The sequence below is a fragment of the Canis lupus genome, chromosome 5, assembly GCF_003254725.2.
Source record: "Canis lupus dingo isolate Sandy chromosome 5, ASM325472v2, whole genome shotgun sequence".
NCBI classification, from domain to species: domain Eukaryota; kingdom Metazoa; phylum Chordata; class Mammalia; order Carnivora; family Canidae; genus Canis; species Canis lupus.
Genome location: NC_064247.1, coordinates 21,180,781 through 21,208,503, shown reverse-complemented (window position 1 = coordinate 21,208,503; position 27,723 = coordinate 21,180,781). Strand labels below are relative to the sequence as shown.

At 45.9% G+C, this 27,723-nt stretch overlaps 4 protein-coding genes, 1 long non-coding RNA gene and 1 pseudogene across 7 annotated transcripts in view; 4 read left to right on the top strand and 2 right to left on the bottom strand.

Moving 5' to 3' along the window:
• Positions 1 to 30: 30 nt before the first annotated feature.
• CRYAB (crystallin alpha B) lies at positions 31 to 27,594 on the bottom strand. Of its 3 annotated transcripts, none has more exons than XM_025465551.3 (4): positions 27,463 to 27,594; positions 2,891 to 3,290; positions 1,646 to 1,768; positions 31 to 378 (listed from the first exon to the last, which is right to left on the bottom strand). In XM_025465551.3, exons 2-4 carry the CDS (start codon positions 3,089 to 3,091, stop codon positions 175 to 177), a joined length of 528 nt encoding a protein of 175 aa, XP_025321336.1. In that variant the 5' UTR covers positions 3,092 to 3,290; positions 27,463 to 27,594; the 3' UTR covers positions 31 to 174. The 3 variants fall into 3 exon arrangements, with proteins under 3 accessions (XP_025321336.1, XP_048965423.1, XP_048965424.1); XM_049109466.1 differs by lacking the exon at positions 27,463 to 27,594 and adding an exon at positions 9,208 to 9,349; XM_049109467.1 differs by lacking the exon at positions 27,463 to 27,594 and having other exon boundaries at positions 2,887 to 3,259.
• Positions 4,149 to 5,316, top strand: HSPB2 (heat shock protein family B (small) member 2). Its single transcript, XM_025465549.3, has 2 exons — positions 4,149 to 4,294; positions 4,662 to 5,316. The coding sequence occupies exons 1-2, from the start codon at positions 4,201 to 4,203 to the stop codon at positions 5,114 to 5,116; spliced, it is 549 nt and encodes a 182-aa protein (XP_025321334.1). The 5' UTR covers positions 4,149 to 4,200; the 3' UTR covers positions 5,117 to 5,316.
• Positions 5,446 to 16,421, top strand: C5H11orf52 (chromosome 5 C11orf52 homolog). The gene is made up of 4 exons (XM_025465552.3): positions 5,446 to 9,053; positions 14,062 to 14,099; positions 15,214 to 15,299; positions 15,523 to 16,421. Exons 1-4 carry the CDS (start codon positions 9,022 to 9,024, stop codon positions 15,769 to 15,771), a joined length of 405 nt encoding a protein of 134 aa, XP_025321337.2. The 5' UTR covers positions 5,446 to 9,021; the 3' UTR covers positions 15,772 to 16,421.
• On the bottom strand, positions 11,430 to 11,936 carry LOC112671347 (ATP synthase subunit ATP5MJ, mitochondrial-like; annotated as a pseudogene).
• On the top strand, positions 16,958 to 25,445 carry LOC118354786 (uncharacterized). The gene is made up of 3 exons (XR_004815898.2): positions 16,958 to 17,529; positions 18,057 to 18,148; positions 24,110 to 25,445. It is a non-coding gene; the product is annotated as an uncharacterized LOC118354786 (long non-coding RNA).
• DIXDC1 (DIX domain containing 1) overlaps positions 26,845 to 27,723 on the top strand; it is a 61,534-nt gene continuing 60,655 nt past the window's right edge. The window contains 1 exon segment of the mRNA XM_025465548.3: positions 26,845 to 27,232. Coding sequence (XP_025321333.2) covers positions 27,173 to 27,232 — 60 coding nt within the window. The 5' untranslated portion in view covers positions 26,845 to 27,172.

The window sequence follows — 27,723 nt, the reverse complement described above, 5'->3', positions numbered from 1 at the left end:
AAAAATACAGAATATTCAAACACAAGACAGTTATCTGTTGCTGAATAGTATTTTATTAGCTTAATAATTTGGGCCTGCCCTTAGCATTAATAAGCTTCAGCACTAATCACAAGATTTTCATTCACTGGTGGGGAAATTTTCTTGTTTTAAAAAATGCAGTTAGAGAAAGGGCATCTATTTCTTGGGGGCTGCAGTGACTGCAGGCTTTTCTTCACGGGTGATGGGAATGGTGCGCTCAGGGCCTGAGGCCTGCTTCCTTGGTCCATTCACAGTGAGGACCCCATCAGATGACAGGGATGAAGTAATGGCAAGAGGATCCACATCGGCTGGGATCCTGTATTTCCTGTGGAACTCCCGGGAGATGAAACCATGTTCATCCTAATCCAAGAGAAAGAAGAAAGAGAGAGATAAGAACAGGAAATGGCACCACTTGCTGAGAACTCAGACATTCTCCTTCCTCTGACATGTGACCATACACCACTGCAACAAGAAAAAACCAAATGACTGTTCTGTTTGGGGCTAAAAAAAAAGTTGCCTAAGTGGTCACTCCCACCAATGAGAGTCTGAGAAATCTGAAACAGTGAAAACTCCACAGCTCTTCAAACTGAAGCATAGATATCTCTAGGAGTATTTCCCAAAGGTTTATATCAGTGTTGGGCCTACTGAAATATCATTCAGCACTGAAGATCTGAGTCCCTAAAGAAGTCCAGAAATTATCCTGACTCTTCAGGAATGTCCCAGAATGTCCCAGACCAACAGGACCACTGCTAAAACAACGACAACAATAAAACTTCATCCAGGGAGACTATGACCCAAACTTAAATCACATAAACAAAGCTGAAACAGACCAAGGACCTCAAACTATACTGTTTGATGCACAAGTATATGGGTTCTCAATAATCGGTAAGAAGCAGACTCTTTTAAAAACCCTCCCAGAAATTAATGAGAAGCTATTTCATTCTCTAGAATTCTGCTAAAAACTACCTGACCCCAACCTTTATACAGCTCAATCTCAAGGATTTATGCAGACAGGCTATCAATGAACTGATTTCCACATGGGCTTCAGGGTTCTAGCTGCTGAATGCAGCTCTGAAACTTAGACAAACCCAAGTAGTTCAGCATTTTAGATGAGCTAAAGATGAGAGCATTCTGGAACATCCAAAAGAAAGGCTCAAAGTCAAAGGTCTTCAGGATACGCGCAATTCATTTAATTATGTAAAGTAACCTGGTGTCTGACAAGCACTATTCCTAAATCAGTGGTCCTTAACTTTGAATGTTTATTAGAATAACCTAGGGAGCTTTTAGAAATGCTGATGCCTGGGGCCCACTTCTAAAACAATTTGATTTAATTGGTCTGGGATATGTCTAAGCGCTGAGATTTTTCTTTTCCATTCCCCTAATGATTCTAAGGTGGCCAAATACCACTGGCTTAAATGGGAAATAAACATCCCATATATCCCACCTAAGGCAATCATATCAAAACAAACAATAAGACCTCTTCTCTGGCCCAAACAAAAATAGGTTGTCCCGGTCCCAGACCCTCATGGCTTAAGACTGGACAGTTGCCAGGCTCAGAGGCTGACGGTAGAGTCTGGCATGTAGCACACAGTGGATGAATGAGCAGAAGAGAAAACACACTACACACCTGGCGCTCTTCATGTTTGCCATGCACCTCAATCACATCTCCCAACACCTTGACCTTGAGCTCCTCTGGGGAGAAGTGCTTCACATCCAGGTTGACAGAGAATCTGTCCTTCTCCAGACGCATCTAGAAATAGCAAGAGAGGAGAGGGTAGGAGAAAAGATGGTAGGAATGTGGATTGCATCAGTGCAGTCTCTTCGTTCTGCAGACTCGCTTTCTCTCCAGGTAGTTCATCCTTCTGTTTTTGGGTCAAAATCCCTTTTTGAATAAACATGGCTCTCTGGTTCAGGGGAGCCACTGGAGTGGTACCCAAGGCATGCCTCACGGTCATCAGACCCAAATTTCATGTACAGGGACAGGAAGAAAGACAGGCTACCCAGGGGAGCAATCGCAAGGATGGATCTGGACACGGCTCCTGCTGCCTCTCTGACCCCAATGCCTGGCCTTGTCATTTGTCTGTGAGACAAAGGCCCTTTCTTTTTACTCAGGCCCCTGCCAATTTTCCCACCCACTCAATCTGGAATGTTCTGCTGGTCTTGATTGTCCTTCCAAAGCCCTTGCTCACTCAGCTCCTGTTTACTCACATTTGAATATTTATTTTTAAACCAAAGCGTTCTCTGTGACAGCTCTGTCAAGCTTATCTGTTCACCCCCTTTCTCCCACCCTCTTAGGACAAGCGGGGGTCCCAAGACTGGACTTATGCCCTGTTCTTATCAGGTTTGGACACAGGTCAGTGCCCTGTCACAGTGCTGAGAAACCTGGAAAATCTTAGAGGAAGGAATAGAAAGAAAGTAAACAGTGTTTGCTGTCTTCAGCTCCATTCAGTGGAAGTGAAAAGCTCAGAATGAGGCAGGACTGTTTCCTGACTCTGAAACTTGAGATGCTAACATTTGTCAGGAGTATGAGATATCAGAAGAGGCGAGCAAAGGAGTCTGAAGGCAGCTCTTTCCCTGTAGATCTTTCTGAACCAAACCAGAAAGGGGCATCCTACTTAGAAGTTAGGAGATAGAGGGCGATCTTCACAGCCCGTGGAGAAAAGGCAGTAAGTAGGACACAGTGGAGCATCAAATACAAACAGGTAAACTGGTGGAAAGAACCAGTAGCCTAGTGTTTCTTAAACCCTGGTGGACGTACAAGTGCCTAAGATGCTTAGACATAGCCATATTCAGGCAGAGAGAAAAAGGAGAGCAGGTGGATATGTTTCCAGGAGGTTCTAGGAAGAACTCTCCTCTCCTGGCAGAAACTTACCTCTGAGAGCCCGGTGTCAATCCAGCTGGGTGCCCGCAGGAATGAGGGTGGCCGAAGGTAGAAGGGGCTCAGGGAAGTAGAAGTTGGGAAGAGATCGGACTCCAACAGGTGCTCTCCGAAGAACTGGTCAAAGAGGCGGCTGGGGGAGTGGAAGGGAAAGAAGGGGCGGCGGATCCAGGGGTGGTGGATGGCGATGTCCATGGTGGCTAGGTTGAGTGGAGGGGGTCAGCTGGCTGGTCAGCTCCTTCAGCCGCAGCTACAGCCAGCCCCTTATATACGCAGTCTTGTGAAGCTTCTGGAATGGTGATGTCAGGAGTTTTATTATCCCAGCTCACCACCCGTTCATGGAGACTTGTGATCAGGGATTTGGCAGTGTGACACATACCCAGTACTCACTGAGCTAAGAAAAGAGAAATACAAACACGTCTGAGCTGGCCAGTGACTTGTCCTGGTCCTGTTGCACTAGCTTTCCGTCCACACCCAGTAGTGCCCCCCCACACCCCCTTCTCTGGAGTTGGGAGGGAGTCAGGAATCCCAAGCAGGCGGCTGTTGTGCCCCTCCTCCTCCTCTCCAGCCTAGCGTGCCAGGGGAATTGGGCCAGTGACTATCTTGGGCCTGGGCAGGAACTGGAATCTTCCTAGGCTGGGCCCCAGGGACATTAACTCTTTATGGGTCCCTGGAGGAGAGCAGCCATCACCAGCAAGTCAGCGCCAGGCAGATATCTGTGTGGCGCCCGGGCTTGACCCTGGTTCAGGAGAGGACCCTGACATTCGTCTGGGCAGAAGACCCTTCACCCCACTCCAAAAAAGGGTGGGAAAGTTTCTTGCATCTTTCACCTTACACGGCGGCAGAACGTTAAAACCGGGACAGCTTTGTGCAGTCGGGTGTAGGGTGCCCGGGACTTAGGAGGACAGAGGGAGGAAATGTGGAAAATGTGCCAACGGTGAGGGTGAGGGTCGCAGCTAGGCCGCTGCAGGGCCTCGGGACCGGCCTCCCGCGGCAGCTCGCAGCTCGCAGCTCCAGCTCGCTGCCCAGCCAGGACCCCCCGCTGTCCCCTCGGGCCGCCTGCGACAGCTGCAGGGCGTGCGGGGGGGGGGGGGCGCGGGGGTCCAGGCAGCGCGGGTCACACACTTGTCGCTGGCGCTCAGGGGCCCGGCCCCCGCCCCTCCCCCACCCCGGGCTCCGCACTATTTTGGGTGGTGTAGACCCCGCCCCCACCTCGGACCGAGCCCTGGCCGGCCCCGCAGCTGGAGGGGTCGCTGCTCTGTTGGGGCTGCAGCTCGGAGCAGAGCCGCCGACGCCTCGCAGCCATGTCGGGCCGCTCGGTGCCCCACGCCCACCCGGCCACCACCGAGTACGAATTCGCCAACCCCAGCCGCCTGGGCGAGCAGCGCTTCGGAGAAGGTATGGCACAGACGCCACCCCCGGCCTCCCGCCCCCACCTCCTGAGATTCCGGGCTGACCTCCCGACAGTGCTGGCCTCCACCCCACTCCGGGCTTAACTGAACTCCTGGGGCGAGCCGTCTCCCACCCGGACCCCCCCCGCCCCCGCCCCCGCCAAGCAGGGCTCGGTCCCCTTCCCGCTGACCTCGGGGCAGATGCCCGGCCCTGACCCCCTGGCTGGGCCCGTGCTCCCCTCTGTCCCGCGGTCCCCGCCCGGCCTGCCCTCTGCACCCCCATCTCGGCCCCTGGCCCCCTCCTGCCCCCCCCCCCGCCCTCCCTGGCCCTCACCCCTCGTCCCCGGCTCATCCTGCCTCATCCTGCCCCTCAGGCCTCCTGCCCGAAGAGATCCTGACCCCCACCCTCTACCATGGCTACTATGTCCGGCCCCGGGCCGCCCGCGCCGCCGAGGGTAGCAGGGCAGGGGCGTCTGAGCTTCGGCTCAGCGACGGCAAGTTCCAGGCGTTTCTGGACGTGAGCCACTTTACGCCCGACGAGGTGACCGTAAGGACTGTGGACAACCTGCTGGAGGTGTCTGCCCGGCACCCCCAGCGCCTGGACCGCCACGGCTTCGTGTCCCGGGAGTTCTGCCGCACCTACGTCTTGCCCGCCGATGTGGACCCCTGGCGGGTCCGGGCGGCTCTCTCCCACGATGGCATCCTTAACCTGGAGGCACCTCGGGGTGGCCGACATTTGGACACGGAGGTCAATGAGGTCTATATCTCCCTGCTCCCTGCACCTCCCGATCCAGACGAAGAGGAGGAGGCAACCAGGGTTGAGCCCTGAGTGTCACTGAGCCAGCACCCAGCGAACCCCTTTCTACCCCCCGCGGTGGTATGAGCAGCTGCCCACCGCCCCAGAGGTAGCCGCATCCTTGGGGGGAGGGGGAGAGTGCATGGCCCACAATGTATGGTTTGGTCCCTTGAGACATGTCATAGCCTTTGGTTTAGTTCTGGGTGGAGCTGAATAAACCCAAATCTCAGGGCCTTGTTTGTGCTGCTCCCTGTTCTGTGGCCTGGACGATGGGATGGGCAGGGAGGGAAGAGGCCATAGCCAGCGAGACAAAAGCTCCTCCGTTAGATGTGCCCCACGTCACAGCACCCTGAGCTCACACTTGGATGCTGAGATCATACCCGGAAGCTGACACTGGCTCCAGATCAAATTCCTAGCTGTAATTTTCTCACAATGCAACAAAAGAGAGAGTGATCCTGGGAGGGGAAAGGGATATGCCATCCAAACAGCCCAGAGGGCACTGTCTGAGCTGGTGATTAGAGACACAAAAACAAGGGTCTCCAGCCTGTCTGGCCTGTTTCGGGTAGGGGTTGGGAAAACAGTGTTAGCTGGAGAGAGTTGCCTAAAGCCCTGTTTTCCCAGAGTAAGATCTATCCACTGAAAATGGTCCCTGATTCTGAGCGGTGGAGGCATACACAGGGCACAGACACAGACGCCTCTGCCATTGTCACCAAACCACCAAGTGTCTCCAACCTGTGCACAGGGTCTATGAGAGAAAGCATCTGTTTCTAATCTTGGAACATCCCAAAGAGAGGAATCACTTAGTCCAAGACTAAATGCAGGGGCACTAGAGCTATTTATATGGTGATGGCGGCCAGGGAATCTTCCTTTGGAAGCAGACTCTTAATACTAGGGACATGGTGTGTTCAGAAAAGTGTGGGCATCTGGCTCCTCAGTTACTCTCTGTAGTTTGTGCATGTGTTGATTTGAGAAGGGTCCATAAGACCTCCTTGCCCCAAATATATATTTTACCAGGTTGTGGTGGACACCTGAAATTCTTCCATTTAAGTGGTTGATTCTGAACTTTTTAAGGTTACAGACCCGGCTGAAAAATCTAGCAAAAGCCGTATGATCCTCTTCCCAGAAAAATACACTCAAGCTTGCCTTAACGATTTGAACAGGTTCACACAGCTCTTGAGATCCATTCCTATAACCCCTTCTTAGGGATCTGTGGATTCTCAAGATAAGAGCCCTCATTCAAATAATTCAATTCTTGGTTAAAGGATTACCATTTAACAAAAACGAAAGCGTACCTCAGAGAAATAACTATTGACACATTCATTTGTTCATCCATTCACTCGACAAGTGTTTCTCAACCCCCAGGTAAGGCACTGTGGTGGATGTACATTATAAACATAATTTTTTTTAAATGCTCTTTTATTGTCTACTTTCAGGAACCTTACATCTAGTTGAGAAGAAAAAGAAATAGAAGAGATCTTTATTCAGACTTCAGCCAGAATGATTTCCATTGATCTATTTTGGAATTGTTATTATTATTATTATTATTATTATTATTATTATTATGTTAGTTTTATTTCAAAGAGGGGGTTCCTTAGCTAGAAAAAAACTCAAAACCTCTGATTTAGTCCAAATCCCCATACCACTGAAATTCTTTTACAACTATTAGTCAACTTCCTCTTGGGACTTTTTTAAGTGAAAGAGAACTTAGAACTTTGTAAGTTCTTTTTGGCAGTTCTTCATCAGAACTTTTTGGATGTATTTCTCATAAATTCTTCCTTTTGTTGACCCCAAATCTTCATTTCAGTAACTTCTGCTCATTGGTCTGGTCATGTCCAGAAAATAAATGCAATCCTTCTTTCACTTAGGAGTCCTTTACAGATATTTTAAAATAATCATCCTGTCCTCTAAAAGCTTCTCTTTCCCAAGTAATATACCAAATTCTTTTAACCATATCTTATAGGACATTTTTTTAAAGTTTGTTTGTTTATTTATTTGTTTGTTTGTTTGTTTATGCAATACCTACACCAAACATGGGGCTCAGATTCACAACCCCAAGATCAAGAGTTGCACGCTCCTCAGACTGAGCCAGCCAGGTGCCCCTAGGACTTTCCAAACCACTTGTTACCTAGACAACTTTCTCTTGAACACACTGGCTTTTGACAATGTAACTTGAAATTCAACATGTAGACCTAAAATTATTATTCCAGTCATGGGCCCACTGGAACAGACTTCCATGAATCATTGATACCCTTATTTATCATTCTAGAATTCCATAAATGCTGCTTAAGGTATATCATACCACAGTACACTGTGGTTTCCTATGGAGTTTCTGGTCATAAAATCTCTTTGGTGTTTTCCTTTAAAATTTTCCTTTACATTTCCTGAGGCTGGGTGGCTGAGTGAGTTAAGCGGCTGCCTTTGGCTCAAGTCACCATCTCAGGGGCCTGGGATTGAGCCCTGTGTTGGGCTCCCTGCTCAGTGAGGAGTCTGCTCTTCCTTCTCCCTCCACTCCTCCATCCCCCCACTCTTGTTCTCTTTCTCTCACTCTTGTTCTCTCGATAAATAAAATCTTATTTAAAAACTCCCTTTAAATTAGAGAAAGTGGCTGAAAAGAGACAAGATTTTGGAGGGCTTTGAGTGCCAGGCTAAGAAGTTTGGGTATCGGGGTGAAAGGAATACAGTTAATACTAGAATACAGAAGGAATTACCGGGGAGAAGCACAGCCATGAAGTAAGACGCTAGTGCAATGATCCGGCACAAAATAATAAAGTAAGATGCTTTGCCATCTGACAATTAGCTGAGAACAAGAAGTAATAGCAATAGCTAGAAATTAATGAAAGCTTCCCATGTGCCAGGCTGTGGACAAGAGCTTTATTTACTTTATCTCATTTAATGTTCACCAAAATCCTATAAAACTATCACTCCCATTATTCCCATTTCTCTTAAGGAAAAAAATATGGGGAGGAAGGGAGTGTGCAGGCCACTCCCTATGGAGCCCAGGGCTGAGCTATGGGTCCTGAACACCCAGCAGGGGCACACAGATAACCGGACATCTGAGCAAGATGGGTTGGGAGCATTGAAGACAAGCTCACAAATTTTCCCAGAGCCCATATCGTCTACAGAGGAATTTGCTCAACTGCATCCTACTTGCTGGTGAGAGTAGAATGAATATAACATTGGCATTGGAAGGAGAAGCTGAGTTGAGTTGGAAGTGGAGCTTCTGTAGTTCTGTACTGGGATGAGGAAGTAAGAGATCAGGAAGTGCTGACGCCATGCCAATCCTAGAACCATATGATTTTTGACCACAAAGGGGATTAGGTAATGAGTCTAGTCCTCTCTTTTCACCCAAGTAGAAAAAGTGACCTGCCCACATTAATTCCAAAAGCAAGGGAGCATATAAAAGGAATCAATTTCTCTAAATTTAAGTTTCCAGGAGACTCCAGTATTCAAACCCAGATTCTGGACAGGGACAATAAGAACCTGATACTGGTTACTTTGAAAGTGAAACTCCATTAAACCTGAGTAGTGCTGGGGAAACATATGGTAAGAGTCTTCACTCCATTATAGAGGCTATATTTCAATGACCGTTTAAGGTGGTAGAGAAACATTTCCTAAGGAAACCCAGAGCCCCTTCCTATCTCAGGTTTCTTTTCACTGAAGCTTGAAGCTCAACATTCATGGCTTCATCAAAGCAGCTCCAAATCCCAAAGGTGAGATAGCTCTCACCTGGAGCCCATGTGTGTTCCTCTACCCCTTGGCTGGAAACAGTCACCTGGGAATCACTCCAGCAGGTGGCTTCCAAAGTCCAACCGGCTAGGTTGAAATCTGACACTGACAGAGACTCCCTGGGAACTGCTGTTGAAAGCTAAACCAGGAACCAGGAAATCCACAACCCTCTATGTAGAAAAACAGCTGGGCTCCCTCGGAGACAGAGCACCATGGGAAACCAGCTCTGCTGCCGGGGATGCTGGTGAGTAGGGGCAGAGTGGGGGAGGGTAATGGCTCTGTTGGTGGACGTGGAGGCCCAGAGAATAAGAGAAAGCCTACAGATAGTTCTCTACCAACCTCCCATTGCCACCTCCCTCTGCCAGGCACACCTCCAGGTGCCAACACCAGAGCATTACCTCTTTCTGTGTTGACTCCTTTCAGAAAGCCTCAGAAAACATAGCCAAACATGCTGACTGCCGCGTGGCCAGAGCAGGACTGGAATGGTGAATTGGCCTGGTTTCTCCTTGTCTTCCTCTTCTTCTCCTTTCCTTTTGCTCCCTTCCATTCTTCCCTGGATGATCATCATAATTATAATGTTCGAGAGCTACCAGGCTCTAGGCACTTTTCAAGCAATCTCCTTTACTCTTTCCAACAATAGTATGAGGGAGGTGGCCTTACTCCTCCTGTTTTTACAGCTGAGAAGCTGAGGCTCAGAGAAGTTAACTTCTCCCAGGTCACATGGCTAGTGAGCAAATAAACCAACATTCCAACCCAGGCCTGTCTGACTTCAGACCCCATACTTTCTACCCGTGCATAATACTGCCTCCCACATCAAGCAAAGCAGCTTTGGAGACATGTTATTTAAAAGAGATGAAGTAGAGAGGAGAATATCCATGGAATGTTTGATTAGAGCTTTCACACTTCCTTGCTGTGTGTGACCTTAGGCGAGTCCCGTAACTTCTCTTTGTCCTCAGGTAGACAATATAGCTAACACGACCTATGTTGTTTAGATTATAGGTTTGAAGAGCAGAGGATATATGAAAGCCTCACAATAAATTATTTGTAGTGTCTTTACTGCTTTTTCCCAGAGATATAATCACTCTAAATCCCCAGACCTAGTTTTATCTTGTTTACTGTTTTCTTGGCTATATCTTCCATGTCTAGGTCAGTCTTGAGGATGTCTTGGTTGTGAAAAAAATCATCATCATATTTAGAGAAATAGATAAGGTCCTTTGAAAAGCTACATGTAATTTGGAATCAGTACATTGGGTTCCAGTCCTGTTCTTACTACTCGTTCAAACAAACATTTTTATTGAATGCCTATATGTACCAGATATAATGACAGATGCAGAGGATGTGGTAATAATAGGTAATTTGGCCCCTGCCTTCTTGCATAAGAAACCAAAGTTCTACGGATGCTTGGGTGGCTCAGTGGTTGAGCCTCTGCCCTTGGCTCAGGGTGTGATCCTGGGGTCTTGGGATCGTGTCCCACATCGGGCTCTTTGTATGGAGCCTTCTTCTCCCTCTGCCTATGTCTCTGCCTCGTACTCTCTCTGTCTCTCATGAATAAATAAATAAAATCTTTAAAAAAAAATAGAAACCAAAGTTCTAGGGCTTCACTTGGCCTATCTGTAAATTAGAAATGATAATGAGTTTCTCAGAAGCTAATCAGGATTGGTGGGGGTGGAGGGGTGCACTTTTTAAACTCTGAGATGTCCCATAGACATAGGACATTTAGGGTCTTCTAAAAATTTTTTTCCCCAAAGATTCATTTATTTGAGAGAGAGAGGGATATTGTATTCGGGGTAGGAGCAGAGGGGAAGCAGACTCCATACTGGGCAGAGAGCCCGACGCAGGCATGACTATATGACCCTAAGATCATGGCCTGAGCCAAAATCAAGAGTCCAATGCTCAACCGACCACCTGAACCACCTAAGTGCCCAGGCATCTAAGCATTTCTACAGAAAGTGTGTCACAGCTTCCTTTGCTTCCTTTGTGCCAAGTTTTCACAGTCTTCATTTTTGGTTAATTCTTTCTCTGATGGTGCTAATCATAGCAGTCAGCTTTTACTGATGTTCCTTATATGTCAGGTACCTGTATTTTACATTTTTTTTAATGTAATTCTTCCAAAAGTCCATGGGATTTAGCTTCTATTATTATCCTCATTTTGTTAATAAAAAATGAAAGCCTGATGAAGCTAAAAACTTGCTGAATATCACACGGCTAGTCTGATACCATCACTTTGACTCTAGGGCCTTGTTAGAAACACTACCCTGGATATTCCAACCAAAACATATTTTTTTCCTCTTAAAATATTATTAGGACCAGGGGCACCTGAGTAACTCAGTCAGTTAAGTGTCTGACTCTTGGTTTTTGCTCGAGTTAGGATTTCAGGCTCATGGAACTGAATCGCGCATCAGTCTCTGCACTCTGCAGGTAGTCTGCTTCAGATTCTCTCTCCCTCTCCCTCCTACTCACTCTCTCTCTTCCCCAAATAAATAAATTTTTAAAAAATTTTAAGTATTAATAGGACTGGATAAATATTGTTCTCCTCTGATTCTTACTATCTCAATAAACTTAGAGACTTTAAGACAGTATGATGATTAAAAAGATTTTTATTTTAAAATATCATTATTATTATTATTTTCTGATTATAAAAGTAACACACATTCACTGAAGAAATTTTGGAAAATACCAAAGAGCAGAAAATAGGAAGCAACCATAAATATTCTAAATATATTTATAGCAACCATAAATGGCAGGAACATTTTAGTATATTTCCATGTAATCCTTTTTTTTTTTTTTTTTTGGCGCACTTCACAGTTACATTTATTCATGCCACAAAGGAAACAACACATCTACAAGTGTACAGCAATGCTTCATGTTCCCATCTAACAGAGCTTGCTGAGATTTACAGCCAGACTGAAGTTCTATCTGATTTGTACTCCAAGCAAAACTGGATAATGATGACCATGAGCAGGTGCCAGGACTCAAAGCTCTCATAGTTTTACTTCTTTTATCAGCAATCCTGATTTTATAAACGGTGAAGTCCATCAATCCCATTCCTACCCAAATCTCCTGGTAAACTTGGGTATTATAGGCCTCTATGAGGGATCCAAACATTTTAAACAAGGCTTTGAAGCATCTCAGCACAGAATCCCTGGCTCAGACTGTCCCAACCTGCACAGCCAATGACTCGGAAAGGTCACTTCCATGTAATCCTTTTGAAATGTTTACATGCATAGCTTTTATCCCAAAACATGCCTTATTATCTTTTTGTTAACTTAATAAGCTTTTCCGTGCTATTAGATGTTCTTCCAACATGTTTCTTAAACAGATGTATAATGGTCCATTTATTGAAGATGCCATTTATTTAGTCAATTCCCAATGTTAGACATATAGGATATTTACTATTTTTTTGCAAATTGCAAAAAAATATGTCCAACATTGGGAATATTTCCAGTCAGAAATATCCTATATATCCATTCCCTTGTAAACAATGCTACAATGAGCATCCATATTTGCACCTGATTATTTCTTAGGATATGGAACTGCTATAGCAGAGGGTACACACTTTATGTTTAAGCCTCCTCATACTTCTTATCAATTGCCATGCAGGAAAATTGAGCCAGTTTTTATTCATACTGCCAATATAAGAGAGTGCCTATTTAGCTTCCTGAATTCTGAGCTAAAAATAAAATCCCATCAGCTATTAGTCTAACTGAATATTCCATTTAGGTTGTGTCCAGGCACTGTATAGTATCCAGCTTGGGAAAGGCTCCATTCACTAAAATTGGTCGCCCAAATCTGTTACTTTAGAATTTATATTCTCTTTATCCATTTAAGTAGAAGTAAGTAGAACAGTCTCGACAAGGGCAAGGAATTAGAGGCTAGGATAAGGCTATGAATAGACAGAGGTAAAAAAAAAAATTTTTTTTTAAGAAAAGGAAGAGCTAGGGCAGCCCTGGTGGCTCAGTGGTTTAGCGCCGCCTTCAGCCCAGGGTGTGATCCTGGAGACCCGGGATCGAGTCCCACATCAAGCTTCCTGCATGGAGCCTGCTTCTCTCCCTGCCTGTGTCTCTGCCTCTCTCTCTCTCTCTCTGTGTCTCTCATGAATAAATAAAATCTTTAAATTAAAAAAAAAAAGAAAAGAAAGGGAAGAGCTAAAGTGGCAGAAGTAGAAACACCTAGAAGTGGTTTCAAAGCTTTTCCTCCTGAACCACGTGTAAAGTTCAGATGGTGATTCTATTTGCTCTCAACTTAACAAGCTGCATTAAAACCAAAAGTCAAACCAAAACACAAACAAATATATGCGGGAAAATCCTAATTTTTTCCACAGGAGGAAAAAGGACATGATCTAGAAGTTTCCCTCCCTCCCTCTTTCTTTTTAGCTAGCAAAAGAAGGAAATTTCCTTAGGGGGACAGAATTCAGACAGATAGGGCTGGCTCTGGCGAGAGTTGGAAATGTACTAGCAAGAAAAAGCATCCGGAGTAAGCCCCAAACTATTCAGCCTATTTCCTCAGACAAGTGTTTTTCTCTGGCCATCAAACAGTTGACAGTCACGTAGACACAGTGGCTCCACCAGGGACCCCAGGGGCTCAGAAATGAGTCTGTCCTACAGCTCAGAAATGAGGTCTGTCCTGCAACAAGGGCAAGGCAGCTGAGTCACTCACCAAATTCAGAGCTCCCTGTGCTGTGGATGTTAAAGGTTAAATATCTCTCACTTTCTCTGTTAATTAAAAACAAGGACAGAGAAGCAGGAAGGGAGATCACATGTTAGAAAAGGGCTTTGAGGAGTCCTAACCAGTAAGCCCTGGTTGTGGCAGCTCCTGTGACTCCCAGATGAGAATCCCATGTTAGCAGAGACCCTGAAAAAAGAAGCACTGAAGCAGCAGCAAGAGGGTCTCTGAATCCAGGAATATTCCATTATTTGGCAGGTTTCCCTTACCCTCTGCTGGGATTAGCCTGCTAGACAATCCCAGAATAGCCCTCAACCCAGCTATATCCCTGGCATGTTGTGCCTAGTTGCCTGAGGCTGTATTTTGGGTTTAGTTATGTCAGTTGTACCACTTCACCTTCCAGAACCATCCTTGTGGGAGAGATACGGTACCATTGATAAATGCCTAGGCTGGCTTAGGGTGAAGCTTTGTTAGAAGGAAGTGAGGGAAGGTCATCCCAAAACGTTCAGGAGGACACAGAACAAATGATGAAGGTGGGAAGATGGAGGCCAGGTCCCTTACACGTAGGTGATCTGTGTTTCTTTTTACAGGAACTGCCCATCAATTGCCCAGAGGAAAAAGAAAACAGGTAACTGGATGTTGGGGGTGGGGGCTTGAAGTGGTCCAATTAGAGAAGTTGCTAGAACCTGTGTCTTTGGAAAAGGCAAAGGGATGAAAAAGAGGAGAAGCCTTAGAAGAGATAAAGGGAGATACTACACCTGAGAAAATCTTCCAGGATTCAAGACCAGCTTTGAGTCTCTGGGTCTTATCCTTTCCATCATCTCAGAGTGGCAAGGTTGGATGCTCATTCTTTCATTCACCCAGCAAAAATTAATTGAGCACTGATAGTGTATGCGAGGCGCTCTGCTGGGTCCCAAGGAGGCAGAGAGGCATAAGAAGGACACAAAGAGCTCAAAATCAAATTTGAGAGAATTGTTTACACATAAGCAAGTAACTGCAATGCAATCTACTAGTGCTATCATAGATTCACATTCATAGGAGAGTAAGAGTGCGGGAGAATGGGAGAAAACACCAATGTTGAAGGAATAATAGCAAGTTCTCAAGCTGGAAGAGGAAAACAGAGAAGGAAGGGTATTTTAGGCAGTGGAATTGTCTCACATAGAAGGAAGGAAAGAAGGAAGGAAGGAAGGAAGGAAGGAAGGAAGGAAGGAAGGAAGGAAGGAAGGAAGGAAGGAGGGAGGGAGGGAGGGAGGGAGGAGGAGGAAGGAAGGAAGGAGGAAAGAAAGTAAGAAGGGGAAAGAAAGAAAGAAGGGGAAAGAAAGAAAGAAAAGGAAGTTAACCCTTCCTTGAAAGTGACCGATTGTGTGGTGTGGCTGAACACTTAGCACATTGTACTTTAATAGTCTGTATACTTATTTATCTCCCCTAGTAGACTGTAAGCTCTCCAAGGCAGAGAAAATAGCCTGCTCATCCTTTTATCCCCAGAACATGGCACACAGCCTGCCATATAATGGGCTGTCAACATTGTACTGTGTTAGGGGCCAGTGAAAAATGAGGATGGAAGATATTGTGGGCAGAGAATGAAAGGAGTTTGGATGTGAGAATGTCACCAAAGAGGTGAGAACAGGGGCAGGGAGATTAGTTAGAAGCCCACCATAATACTCAAACAGAGATTCCAAGAAGGCAATCTCAGCAGAGACAGAGAAGAGAGACTGAATTTAAGTTGGATTTCTTTCTCTCAGGAAGCCAAGCAAGACAGACACTGAAGCAGCAGCAGCAGCAGCAGCAGCAGCAGCAGCAGCAGCACAGGCACAAGCACAGTGCAAAGGTGATGACCGGCCTCTGTCCCTTCCAGGGGGCTGTTCTGACATGGGATCTGAGGACTCAGCATTTTCACCCTGTGACACATCTCCATTATCTGGAACCAGAAATTGCTGGTTCTGTCCCACAGAGGAGCAAGGCGAGGGGACATCAGAATCACTGACCTTGCTTTGTAGGTGAGGGGCAAAAGCAAGCCAAGAATCTCCCTTCATGCTGTCCATTTCTTGCAGGTCCATAACACAAGAGGACATACGTATGAGCAGGTGTTAGAGAAGCCCGGATCTCAGGAGAAGAGTCCAGGCCTCAGGTCCAAGGAGAGCAGCTTACATTATGCAGACATTCAAGTGTGCAGCTATACCCAGCCTCGCTCTGCTCGGCAGGTGAAACACCTCCAGTCAGAAAATGCAACGGAGTACGCAATCCTCCGCTTCCCACAGGCCACACCCCGCTATGACAGCAAGAATGGGACCCTGGTGTGAGCTCTGGGGAGGACGCACCTGTTTCCATCATTTTACCACTACTCCCTTGGGGGAGAATCTGCCTTGGGGAATTGGTTGGCAGCCCAGAGATGCCTGCCACGTTTTAAAGAACTCCAGAGTCCCATGAATGCCACCAGTCTTGCCCCCTCCCCTAGGCCTATCTTTTATTTGCCACCGTTAGCTTGGAGTTGTATTTGGGTTAGCTAGGTGTGGATGGAGCTCCACAAAATGAGGGGGCTAGGATGAGCCTGAAGGAAGTGTTTTGACCTCTACCTTTGCTCCTGCTTTCAAGAAAAGTGCTGACAGGCCAGGTTACCCCAGCACTTGAGCTGATTTTGTTGGGCTTAATTTAACGGTGTCTCTTTTACACACCTTACACTCCACAGTTTAAGAAGAAGAGGAGCTCTGGAAAAGCATTCTCAGTTCTTGTACACAGCCCCCCAGAGCTGGCTTGGGCAATTCCTTCGGTGGTGGGGTCAAAGGTCCCAGAACCTAAACAGACAAACGAGGGCAGGGACTGAGGCATGGAGGAAGCGATCTCTGACCATCGGTGACAAGGACTTCAAGTCATTTGACAGAAGTGCGTGACCTGGAAACTCCCCTTGGCTTGCAGGTGCAGAGCCGCTAGGATCAATAAATCACAAAAGGAATATCCCTGGTGGCGTTTTCCCGGGTGGGGGGCTGCGGGCTTTACCTAAGTAAAGCAAGACTCGTTCAGCCTAAGGGCAGCGGGGAAATTCAGACGCTTCGCGCGGGACCCCCCAGGCCTTGGCTGGGCGGAGCACGGATGTGGTTGGGGCGTCCAAGAGGCGGGTTCCCATCTTTGCATAAGGCTAAGCTCCCGGGGCCAGTCCGGGCATTCAGGGGGCGGAGCGGGCTCGGTCCGCAGGGGGCGGGGCCAAGGCGGCAGAGCCTGCGCTCCGGGCCGCTAGGGGGCGGGGCCGGCCGAGAAGGGGCGGGGCCCCGGTGGGCAGGGTCTGGCTCGCGTCGGCTGGAGGTGGGCGGGGCCAGGCCGAGCCGGCCTCCGCGTCACCATGGCAGCGGGGACGCAGCCGCGATGCTGTAGCCGGAGGAGGCCGTGCTCAGAAGGGCTGGGGACCGAGATGCTGAACCAGACGCACGGATGATTTAAGAAGTAGGTGCTGAAAAGTGGGGGAGGGGGGTGAGGGGGGGGCATGCCTGGGAAATAGAATTACTCCTGGTCGAGCGTCCAGATCAGAAGTAGGTACCCTCGGAGGGGTTAAAATGGGGGGGGGGCGGCTAGAAAGAAGGAGGCGGAAGTTTCAGGTTCTGAGCCGGCTCTGAGTCTTTCAGGTTCTTAGGGTGCAGTTCCTGAATCAGACTTTCTCGGAGCTTGGAGACGAATTTAAGGGCGTGTACCCCTTCAGCCTGTATGCCATCCTCCCCAAATACCGACGCCCTCGATGTATCCCTGAGAGCGATGATTCTTTAAGACCGACATAGTACCGAAAATGGAATCATGGCACAAAATAGTTGGTGGTAATAGTATCGACCTCATAGAAGGTTTGTGAGTATTTAAAACACTTGGAACAGTACATGGCATGTAGTCCAATGTCGCTGCCATTATCAGCATTATCATCATTTTCCCGGCCTGTTCTCTGGCACAGGGTGGATTCGAAAGAAGTGACTAGAAAACTTCCTCCACCACAAATTGGCAGTGCAACTTCCTCGCGGGTTCACTACTAGCTGGAGCTTGATTTCCAACAGTTATTTACTATGACGGTCAAATAAGATGATGTAGGTGATAACACTTGTAAACTTGAAAGTGCTATGTCAAAATTTCTGCCTTAATATATAAACGCAGACTTTCTAGGTTAAAATGGAATCCCTGAGAATGAATAGAAGTGCATGCCAGAAGCAGAGCTCCCAGTATTTGTCTTGATTGTCTTCAGAATTCTTAACTGTGAAACAACAACAAAAACAAAAGCAACAACAACAAAAGAATTCTTAACTGTGGTCATTAACTGATGATCTTAGGGAGAAGGGAAAAATGCATCCTTGGTGACTGATAGGGAAGCATTGCTCTTTACTTCATTACTATTCAGCGTAAGTGGCTAGTTTTTAAAATATCATTAGGACAGTTCTGTTGTGATTACATTATCTTTGGCTGGATTTCCCCACCAACTGGGGTCCCATTTCTGAAACTTCTAGATGACATAAGTTGGTAGATTTGAGGCAGGGTCCTGACCCTACTAGGTTGGTTTAGCTTGGGAACTTTTTTCCTGTCCTGAATTCTTGTACATTCTCCCTCTTCCTATTTTAAGGTGGCTGTGATCCGGCTTTTCTAGGGACTCTGAAGATGGGGACTCAAGTGGTTAGGAGACTCTGTAACACCTTGCTGCCAGCAGAGCCCTCTGTAAGTTTCTGGTATACCGTTAAAAGAAGTGTGATGACATTAATGGAATTTTAGGACATTTCCACAACTGGGGATTTCTCCAACAGGACTCAGATCCTGGAACAAAACTGTCATATATTTGCTTTTTTTCTTGCTTCCCCTTTTAGTGGAAATGCTAGCTGCTTTGATTCATTATTAAAATCAGGGAGATGTTGAAAAATTATAGCAATTAATCAGAATATATGCTGTTTAAAAGATTTAAATAATAATTGTTATAGAAATAATGCATGTTAATTATAGAGCATTTGGGAAATACTGTAAACCATTATTTTAAAAAACCATAATGCTCCCTTCCAGAAGCAATCACTGTTATTATTTTAGAATGTAGTATTTTCTTCTAGTCTTCCCCCCATGGAGAGAGATCCCTTGCACAAATGGGGGAGGGGCAGACAGAGAGGGAAAGGGACAGGGAGACTCTGCTGACCATGGAGCCCCACATGGGGCTTGATCTCATGATCCTGAGATCATGACCTGAGCCAAAATCAAGAGATGGATGCTTAATCCAACTAAGCCACCTAGGCACCCCTAAAACAAACATTTGAACAGTTAAATTTAATATTTACAAACATTAAGAAAAGCAAGAGTCAAAGGGTCCCTGGGTGGCTCAGTTATGAAGTATCCAACTCTTGATTTTGACTCAGATCATGATCTCAGGGTTATGATATTGAGCTCTGCATCGGGGCTATATGCTCAGCAGGGAGTCTGCTTCTCTCCCTCTCCCTGCTTATGCTCTCTTTTTTTTCTCTAATAAATAATAAATAAATCTTTAAAAATGTTTGTTTTCATATGGTTACAAATGTTTGGTAAACATTATAACGGTTCTAATTTTCTTGACCATTTTTCTGTTTGTTAGACTTTTAGGTTTCCCTCCCCTGTGATAAATTGACTTCCTCATTTAAGACTTTTTTCCCTTTGGGTTGGGTTCCAGAAGTAGAATCCCTAGGTCAAAGGACATGAACATTTTAGGTAATAACTTAACTTTTAAAGGAAGAATCCTGGTGTCAGATTATATATATATATATAATCTACATATATATATCTCTGAAGACAGAGGGTCAACAGCTGAGAGATAGAAGGGTTCTTGGTAGAAATCTGGCTACCTCTTGCTGTGAAGTCTTAGGTCCTGCAGAAAGATTATTTCATGATAGTGTAGTTAGTAATGTGGAGCCCTAACCTATTATGAATGGCAGTCCAGAGGCATGGGGGCTTGTGTAGTGTTTATACGGTAGAGAAATTCAAGAGTTATTTCCAAAATATCCACCAGATGTCGCTAGTCTTAATCTAATTTCTACCCGCAGGCTAATCTGCAGATAATTTTTGAAATGTGAATTTCAAAAATTCATGTAGAATGTATTTGCATATCTGCTTAAGTACAGTTTATATTAAGCACTGGCATCTGGTGATTACTTTGGCAACATCCTACTCTAGTCTCTTATCATTCTGTCTCTTTTTTCCTTTTTCTTCCTACTCAGTCTGTCACTCACCCTGTACACTTTGTCCCCACATACTAATATTGGATTCTTGGTTGTACTAGTCTTTTACTATTCTTTCTTTCAGTCTTGTTTCTTGCTTCTGTGTGTATTTGTGTATTTATGCATAACTCTGTGTTCCTGAGGGTTTTTTTTTTTTTTTTTTTTTTTTTGCTGAAAGAAAAGGACGTGGCAGATAATGACATACAGTGGGCACTCCATATATTTAGTGAATATTTAAAGAAAAAATGCATTGGTGAAGGAGAAGAAAATATAAAAGGATACCAGAAATTATCTATTTATATCTGTCTTGGAAATACACTGAAAGAGACAAAAATTCACACTTCTAAATTAACTAGAATTAGGGGCACTGAGTGGCTCAGCCGGTTAAGCAGCTGCCTTTGACTCAGGTCATGATCTTGGGGTCCTGGAATTGAGCCCTGTATCAGCGGGGTGTCTACTTCTCCCTCTGCCCCTGCCCCTGCACGCACACTTTCTCGCTGGTCCTCTCTCTCTCAAATACATAAATAAATGGAGAACCTTTAAAAAATAAATAAATATTTAAAAATAAATTAAACTATAATTAAATGTTAAGGAATATAATATGGAACATGCTATGACCTTTGAATTATAAAAAGAAGAATATTCAGTCATTGAGGTAGGATTTATTGAGCATCTACTATGTGCTAGGAAATATTTTTGGTTCTGGAGATAAACCTGTAACTAAACATACAGAATTCCCTGCTCTCATGGACTTTACATTCTGGGCAAGGAGACACTGACAAGCAAACGAACAAGTAAGTACAGAATATACAAGACAGTGATGAATGCTAGGAAGAAAAATAAAAATAAATAAGGCAAAGAGATTTGGGAGTGCCTGGATGAAGGGGTGCTGTCATTTTATTTATTCACTTTTGCTTATTTTTTGTTTTTTAAGTAGGCTTCACACCCAGTGTGGAGCCCAGTGCAGGGTTTGAAGTCAACAACCCCAAGATCAAGACCTGAGCTGAAATCAAAAGTCAGATGCTTAACCAACTGAGTCACCCAGGTGCCCTGGGTATTGTCATTTTAAATAGGGTGATCATGAGAAGGCTGAACAGATAAAGTGATATTTGAGCAGAAACCTGAAAAAAAGAACAGGCATGAACCATGCGTTATCTAGGACATGGGTATTCCAGAAAGATTAAGATAAGATCTACCTTGATTTTAAGAAAACCAAAAGTGGTCAGAGGAGTTTTATGAGGAAGCAGAACTTGAACGAGGCATAGTCAAGATCTGAGTAGTAGAAGGATAGTAATGAAGGCATGGGAGATGAAAATGAGCCCTGGAAATGCGTGAGACAGAGAGGAGCCTGCTAACCTGTGCACCCAACCTGTGCACCAGCAATGTGGGGGAGGGCCTTGAGAGGAATTTATATCTGACAGGAAAAAGGAGTGTTTGAAAACACTTGACCATTTGAGCAGGAAGATGAATGCATTGTCTAAGTAAGATTAAGGGGTGTAGGCTAGCAGAAAAGCCTGGAGACAAAGGGAGCAGATTAAGAGCCAGGACACGTTTGGGGTCTTTGGTGGTAGATGTGAGCCCTTTTGTGTACATTTATGCTGATGTCTCTGAAGATAAATGCAGTTGAAATTGTAGACATATGTTACTGCCAAGAATTTCACTAATGTGTGAAAACAGAAAAAGATTAAGAAATTATTTCAGAGTCATTTAAAATATTTCCATTGACAATTTTAATTATGTTTATTCAGATTGTCTTTCTGCTTCTTTATAGTCATTAATGATTGTGCACAATAGATGTATTAAATTTACATAGTGTGAGGGATGCCTGGGTGGCTCAGTGGTTGAGTGTCTGCCTTTGGCTTAGATTGTGATCCCAGGGTCCTGGAATCAAGTCCCACATAAGGTGCTCTGCATGGAGCCTGCTTCTCCCTCTGTGAATGTCTCTGCCTCTCCCTGTGTGTCTCTCATGAATAAATAAATAAAATCTTTAAAAATAAATAAATAAATAAATAAATAAATAAATAAATAAATAAATAAATAAATTTACATAGGTGTGAAGTTCACACATTTCTACACAGGGAGAAGTCACAGTCAATATTTTCACCAGGGGCAGCCCGGCTGGCTCAGTGGTTTAGCGCCGCCTTCAGCCCAGGGTGTGATCCTGGGGACCCGGGATCGAGTCCCATGTCAGGCTACCTGCATGGGGCCTGTTTCTCCCTCTACCTGTGTCTCTGCCTTTCTCTCTCTCTGTCTCTCATGAATGAATAAATAAAATTTATTTATTTATTTTTTAAGATTTTATTTATTTATGCAAGAGAGACATAGAGAGAGAGAGAGAGAGGCAGAGACACAGACAGAGGGAGAAGCAGGCTCCATGCAGGGAGCCTGACATGGGACTCCATCCCAGGTCTCCAGGATCCCACCCCGGACTGAAGGTGGCGCCAAACCGCTGAGCCACCAGGGCTGCCCTAAAATTTAAAAATATATAAATTTTTTCACCAAATGGCAATTCTGTCTAAGGCTCATAGTCTTACTTAGGCTAGCATATTATTATCTGTATTAATAAAGTGATAAATGAGTTAGCCAGTGATTCCTCCACTCATTTATTTTTTCATTCATTCAACTAAAAACATTTATTGAGTACCATTTTATGTCTCAAACATCATATAAAAATATTGCATAATGATTAAGAACCTGGACTTTGGCTTTACCACTTAGCAGCTATAAGGTCTGGAGCAAATTACTTATCCTCCAGACCTCTCTTTCTTCATCTGTAAAATGGGGATAATAAAAAACCCATACTGTTTATGATGATTGTGACCATCAAATGAGCTAATGTACATAAGTGCTTAGTATAGGGCTTAGCATATAGTATAAGTTCAATTTTAATATTATTATGGTTGTACATAGATATGTGGGTAGCTTTTAGTCGGTGAGGGAAGCATTTGCCATTATTGTTAAGATAATATTAGGACAGAGGGAGGAGGTCTGGTAAAATTTCAGAAATCAGGCAGCATGGCATAGATATACAGGAAGTGGCTAGCTTGGACCCTCTGCCTGTCCTCCCAGGCAGAGTGAATGACAAGCCAGCAGTGGTGGGAATGATTCCAGCTACCTGGACCGGCTTGCAGTTTCCCCACCTTCCAGCACTACGGGATGCAGATCATTGCCCTAGTTATTCCTGGTTCTTTTAGCTAACCCACTTACCCTACCAGCTCTTATGCTGATATCACAGCAGAGTGAGATGGGGAAAAGGGAGGGGACAGTAAATGTTAATGCTGTTTAGAGCTAAAACTCTGTTCTTCACATGGGTTACTTGGTAGGGCAGACCATGATAAATACCATGATCACATCTTTGGAGCAAAAAAACCTAGAGATTATATGCTCCAACAGGGATTTGGTGCTTTTCCAAGTGTGAGAGGCAGACTATATGTGAAAATAGTATAATTTTTGGAACAGTTCATTAGTTGTGTGGGGAAGATGGCACAGAATATTATGAAATGGTACTATCTAGATTTAAATGAATTAAAATTGAATGCTATTTAAATTTTCGTCCTGCATTTGCATTAGCCACATTTTAAGTGCTTACTAATAACATGGGGCTAGTGGCCACTGGACTGGATGGCACAGATACAGAACATATCCACCATCACAGAAAACCCTATTGCATACCACTACTGTAGAAAATGTGGTTGATATAATTACAGACTTCTAGGGAACAGAGCAATTGTGGGCCACATGCCCTATAATAAATCTTGTATCTATCTACCACAGTTCCCTCTAATTCCTCCAACATGCTGTGAGGTGCAGGGCAAACAGCACAGGGCTGACTATCAGAGGCATTTGGTTCAGAACTTAGCTCCTATTGTTTTGTTTTTGTTTGGATTTTTATTTGACAAAGAGGGAGAGAGAGAGAGAGAGAGAGAGAGAGAGAGAGAGAGAGAGAGAGCACAAGCCAGGGGAGAGGTAGAGGGAAAAGGAGAAGCAGACTTCCCACTAAGCAGGGAGCCCTGAGATCCTGACCTGTGCTGAAGGCAGATGCCTAACTGACTGAGCCTCCCAGGTGCCCCAGATCTTAGCTCATATTGATATGCTGAGTGACTGTAAATAGCTCTCCTGGTCTTTATTCCTTCATGTGTGTCAAAAGATTTTTTTTTTTTTTTAGCTTTAAAATCCAATGGTTTAATGAGTCTTCTCCTGGGAATATTGAGCTCACAGGTCCTTCTTTGATATAGGCCTTGTTCTTTGAGAAATAGTGACCTTTTGGCATATAACTATCAGCAGGACCTCCCTCTGATGTTTCAATACTTTCTCCTTTGTCGAAAGCCTGATGGGCTGGGAACCAATCAGAATCCTCTATCCAGAGATCCACCAGCTGAGTGTTTTGGTTTTGCATCACTATGCATATAGATGTGTTGCATGCAATTTTATGTTGTTTCTCTTTTCAAAGGGCCTTGTTGCATTAACATGGATCAGTGACTCACCTGACGGTATTACACCAAGAACTGTGGTCATGGCAAGTCCCCTTGGCAGCTAAACTCCCCAGCTAGTTGGGAAGGACAGTGGACTTCTGACTTGTGGGCTGATCAGGTTCAGTTTGATTTGGTGTCATGGCTTCTCCCCAGCCTTTGCCAGAATTGAATACACAGCTTCAGTCAGCAGCAGCCACTTAACACCTCTGCTGGCCTTTTGCTCCCTGCTTGCTGTGGTGGGGGTGGGGGAAGGTGGTGGAGGTTTGTCTTTCTCAGAAGTAGCTTTGCATTTAGCAGCTTTAGACATTCAGGCAAGATGTTGCTAGTTCTGGATGCTCAGGTATGGATTTTCTTTCTCTCTAGTGAGCTGAGGAGGCGGTCATTAGGTTGAAAAGAGCTGTTACTGATTTTCTTGCTGAGGTACCAATGTGTATTTGGGGAAGGAATTTGTGCCTTCTGCAAAATCAGAAGTGTAAAGTCCTAGCTCCTCAAACTGCCTTTGTTACTGACCAGCTGTGTATCCTTGGGCAAGGCCCTGACCTCACAGCCTTCCCCTCCATCTGGGATCACGAGGAGTATGTAACATAATATGGGTTTTCTTTCAGCTTCCAGTTTTCCTATAGAAACAAGAATGTGCATTGAGAGTACAAATGACTAGTATTCCTAAAAATAAATAATCAAGGCTGTGACTTGAATAACTAGAAACAGAGGGGAATAGCTCTCTGGTTCATTTGGGGAAGCTTTTACTGAACTCTTTCAAAAGCTCCAGGACATTTTAATACTATTTATTTCATTTTATTTCTCAAAGTTTCATTTAAATTCCCATTGGTTATCATATAGTGTAATATTGGTTTCAGTAGAATTTAGTGATTTATCACTTACATGTATAACACCTAGTGTTCATCATAACCAGTGCCTTCCTTAATACCCATTACCCATTTAGCCCATCCCCCACTCACCTGTAGTGCCTATTTTAATTAAAACCCATTTCAGGGGGCCTGGGTAACTCAGTCCATTGGGCATCTGCTTTTGGCTGGTGTCATGATCCTGGGGACCTGGGATGGAGCCTGTGTCTAGCTCCCTGCCTAGCAGGGAGCCAGCTTCTCCCTCTTCCTCTGCCATTCCCCTCTACTTGTGCTTTCTCTCTCTCTCTCTCTCTCTCTCTCTCCAATAAATACAATCTCAAAAAGAAATAAAACCCATTTCATTCATTAAAAATATGGGCTTTACATTTTAGCAGTAATTTTTTTGTCTTAAACATTTATTTATTTATTTATTTATTTATTTATTTATTTATTTATTTATTTATTGAAAGAGCCCTACAGAGCGGGGTGGGGAAGGTGTAGAGGGAAAGAATCCTGAAGCAGACTCCTCCCTGAGGGGGAAGCCAGAGGGGGGCTCAATCCCAGGACCCTGAGATGGTGACCGTGACCTCAGCTGAAATCAAGAGTCAGCCTCTCAACCAACTGAGCCATCTAGGTGCCACTTTGCAGTTATTTTGAAAAGAAATACGAGTTTTAAAGGTAAAGCTTTGGTGATCCTTGGTTTACCCTTGATCTGTTGTGATCCTGTGATATTTCTTTAGTACTATTTCTATTAAATGTGTTCTGATATCATCTATAACTAAATTTCCACACACGCCCCCCCCCCCAGTCTGGCTGGTTCTCTCTCTCCCTCTCTCTGTTTTTTTCTCTCTGCTCCCCGTCTTTATTTTATTTTTTTAAAGATCTTACTTACTTATTCATGAGAGACACACAGAGAGAGGCAGAGACACAAGCAGGCTTCATGCAGGGAGCCCGACGTGGGACTCGATCCCAGGTCTCCAGGATCAGGCCCTGGGCCGAAGGCGGCGCTAAACGCTGAGCCACCGGGGCTGCCCTGCTTCCCCAGTCTTTAGCCTAACCTTACTCTCCAGGCCTCTTGTGGAAAAAGGTTGCTGTTTTCAGCTCGTCCGGGGAGAAAAAGTTCTGATTCATTTCCTTTCCCACCCATCTTGTGGGGCGTTTGGCTTTAAATCCGCAGAATGGGGACACCTGGGTGGCTCAGTGGTTGGGCCCCTGCCTTAGGCTCCGGTTGTGATCCTGGGATCGGGGATCGAGTCCCGCATCGGGCTCCCTGCGAGGAGTCTGCTTCTCCCTCTGCCTGTGTCTCCGCCTCTCTCTCTGTCTCTGTCTCTCATGAATAAGTAAATAAATCTTAAAAAAAAAAAAATAAATAAATAAGGGGCGCCCGGGTAGCTCAGCGGTTGAGCATCCGCCTTCGGCTCAGGGCGTGATCCCGCGGTCCCAGGGTTCGAGTCCCGCATACGGCCTCCCTGCATTGAGCCGGCTTCTCCCTCTGCTTCTGTCTCTGCCTCTCTCTGTGTATCTCATCTTAAAAATAAAATAAAATAAATAATCTGCAGAATGTGTGTGTGTGCGTGTGTGTGTGTGTGTGAGCGTGCAGCGCGCGCTCACGCCGGCACGCCTGCCTGCAGGCCTGGTGTGTGATTGCAAGCGCATGCACACGCCGGCACGCCGGCCGGTGTGTCAGCGACTGTGTGTGTGTGCGCTCACGTGTGTGTGTGTGTGTGTGTGTGTGTGTGTTCGCAGCGCGCGCATAGACCCGCCCGCCCGCCGGCGGCCTGGCGTGTCGGTGCTGCAGTGTAGGCACACAGGCCCGCCCCCAGCCCGGTGCAAGTGTGTTGTACGCATAGTGTGTGTGTGTGCGTGCGCGCTGGGCGCACACACCAGCCCGCCGCGCGCCCGCGGTGCTCCCCCTGACGCACGCCGGGCCGGGGGCTGCCAGCCAGCGCCCCTCCACCCTTTGCGCGCCCAGCTGTTTCTATAGGAACCGCGACAGTGCCGGGGCCCCTCCGGCAGAGGCCGGGTGCGAGCATGCCCAGTGCAAGGCGCTAGTTTGGCTCGGGTCTAGGTTTCCAGTAAGTGGCCTGCGGGACTCCGGAGAGATCCCACTAAGCTGAGCGGAGAGTCTTTGTGTGCAGAGGAAGGAGGCGGCGGCCTGGCCTGGAGACCCCGCCCGGGGAGCCCCCGGCAGGAACAATGCTAGCCTGCCTGACCCGGGGGAACTTACTGGACGTCCTGCAGGAGGGCTTCAATGAGGTAACCGTCTGCTCCTCCCACTCCCAGCTCCCCTCCCCCAGCGCCTCCTGCCTCGTCTCTGGAAGGGGCTCTCCTGCCCCATCCTCGCGGGGACCCCAGACCCCTTCCCCCGCAGAGCCCTGAGAGGCTAAGGTGGTAGGTACGGTACAGACGAGATGGCTAACGGGGAGAAATCAGAAGGGCCGCCTGCCTCCATCTAAGCCGAGCGATGCCCTTCCTTGGTGGCTTACCTGAGCCGAGTAGACAGGACTGCAAACTCAGAGGTCATCTCCTTCCCAAAGAGGTGGGTTGCACCCTCCTCGGGGATTCTCCACCAGAAAATCCCCAGGGAAGCCTCTGCACGCATGGCAAAAGTGCTCATTCTATTTCAGGAGCTAACTGGGTGGGCCAAGTTAGGGGTGAGGTGGAATTGCATTGGTAGAAAGTTTGAGAGAGGGCAGGGTGAGTAGGTGGTCCACTCGAAGTGCCCTCTTCGTGTTTCTGTCTCTTTC

Bases quoted from the DNA above. Each gene is read 5' to 3' on its own strand.
- CRYAB (XM_025465551.3), bottom strand. From the start codon at position 3,091: ATGGACATCGCCATCCACCACCCCTGGATCCGCCGCCCCTTCTTTCCC. The intron at 1,769-2,890 runs GTAAGTTTCTGC...TGCTATTTCTAG, and splicing joins TTGACACCGGGCTCTCAGAG to ATGCGTCTGGAGAAGGACAG. The intron at 379-1,645 runs GTGTGTAGTGTG...CTCTTGGATTAG, and splicing joins GCAAACATGAAGAGCGCCAG to GATGAACATGGTTTCATCTC.
- HSPB2 (XM_025465549.3), top strand. From the start codon at position 4,201: ATGTCGGGCCGCTCGGTGCCCCACGCCCACCCGGCCACCACCGAGTAC. The intron at 4,295-4,661 runs GTATGGCACAGA...CCTGCCCCTCAG, and splicing joins CGAGCAGCGCTTCGGAGAAG to GCCTCCTGCCCGAAGAGATC.
- C5H11orf52 (XM_025465552.3), top strand. From the start codon at position 9,022: ATGGGAAACCAGCTCTGCTGCCGGGGATGCTG. The intron at 9,054-14,061 runs GTGAGTAGGGGC...TTCTTTTTACAG, and splicing joins CTCTGCTGCCGGGGATGCTG to GAACTGCCCATCAATTGCCC. The intron at 14,100-15,213 runs GTAACTGGATGT...TCTTTCTCTCAG, and splicing joins CCAGAGGAAAAAGAAAACAG to GAAGCCAAGCAAGACAGACA.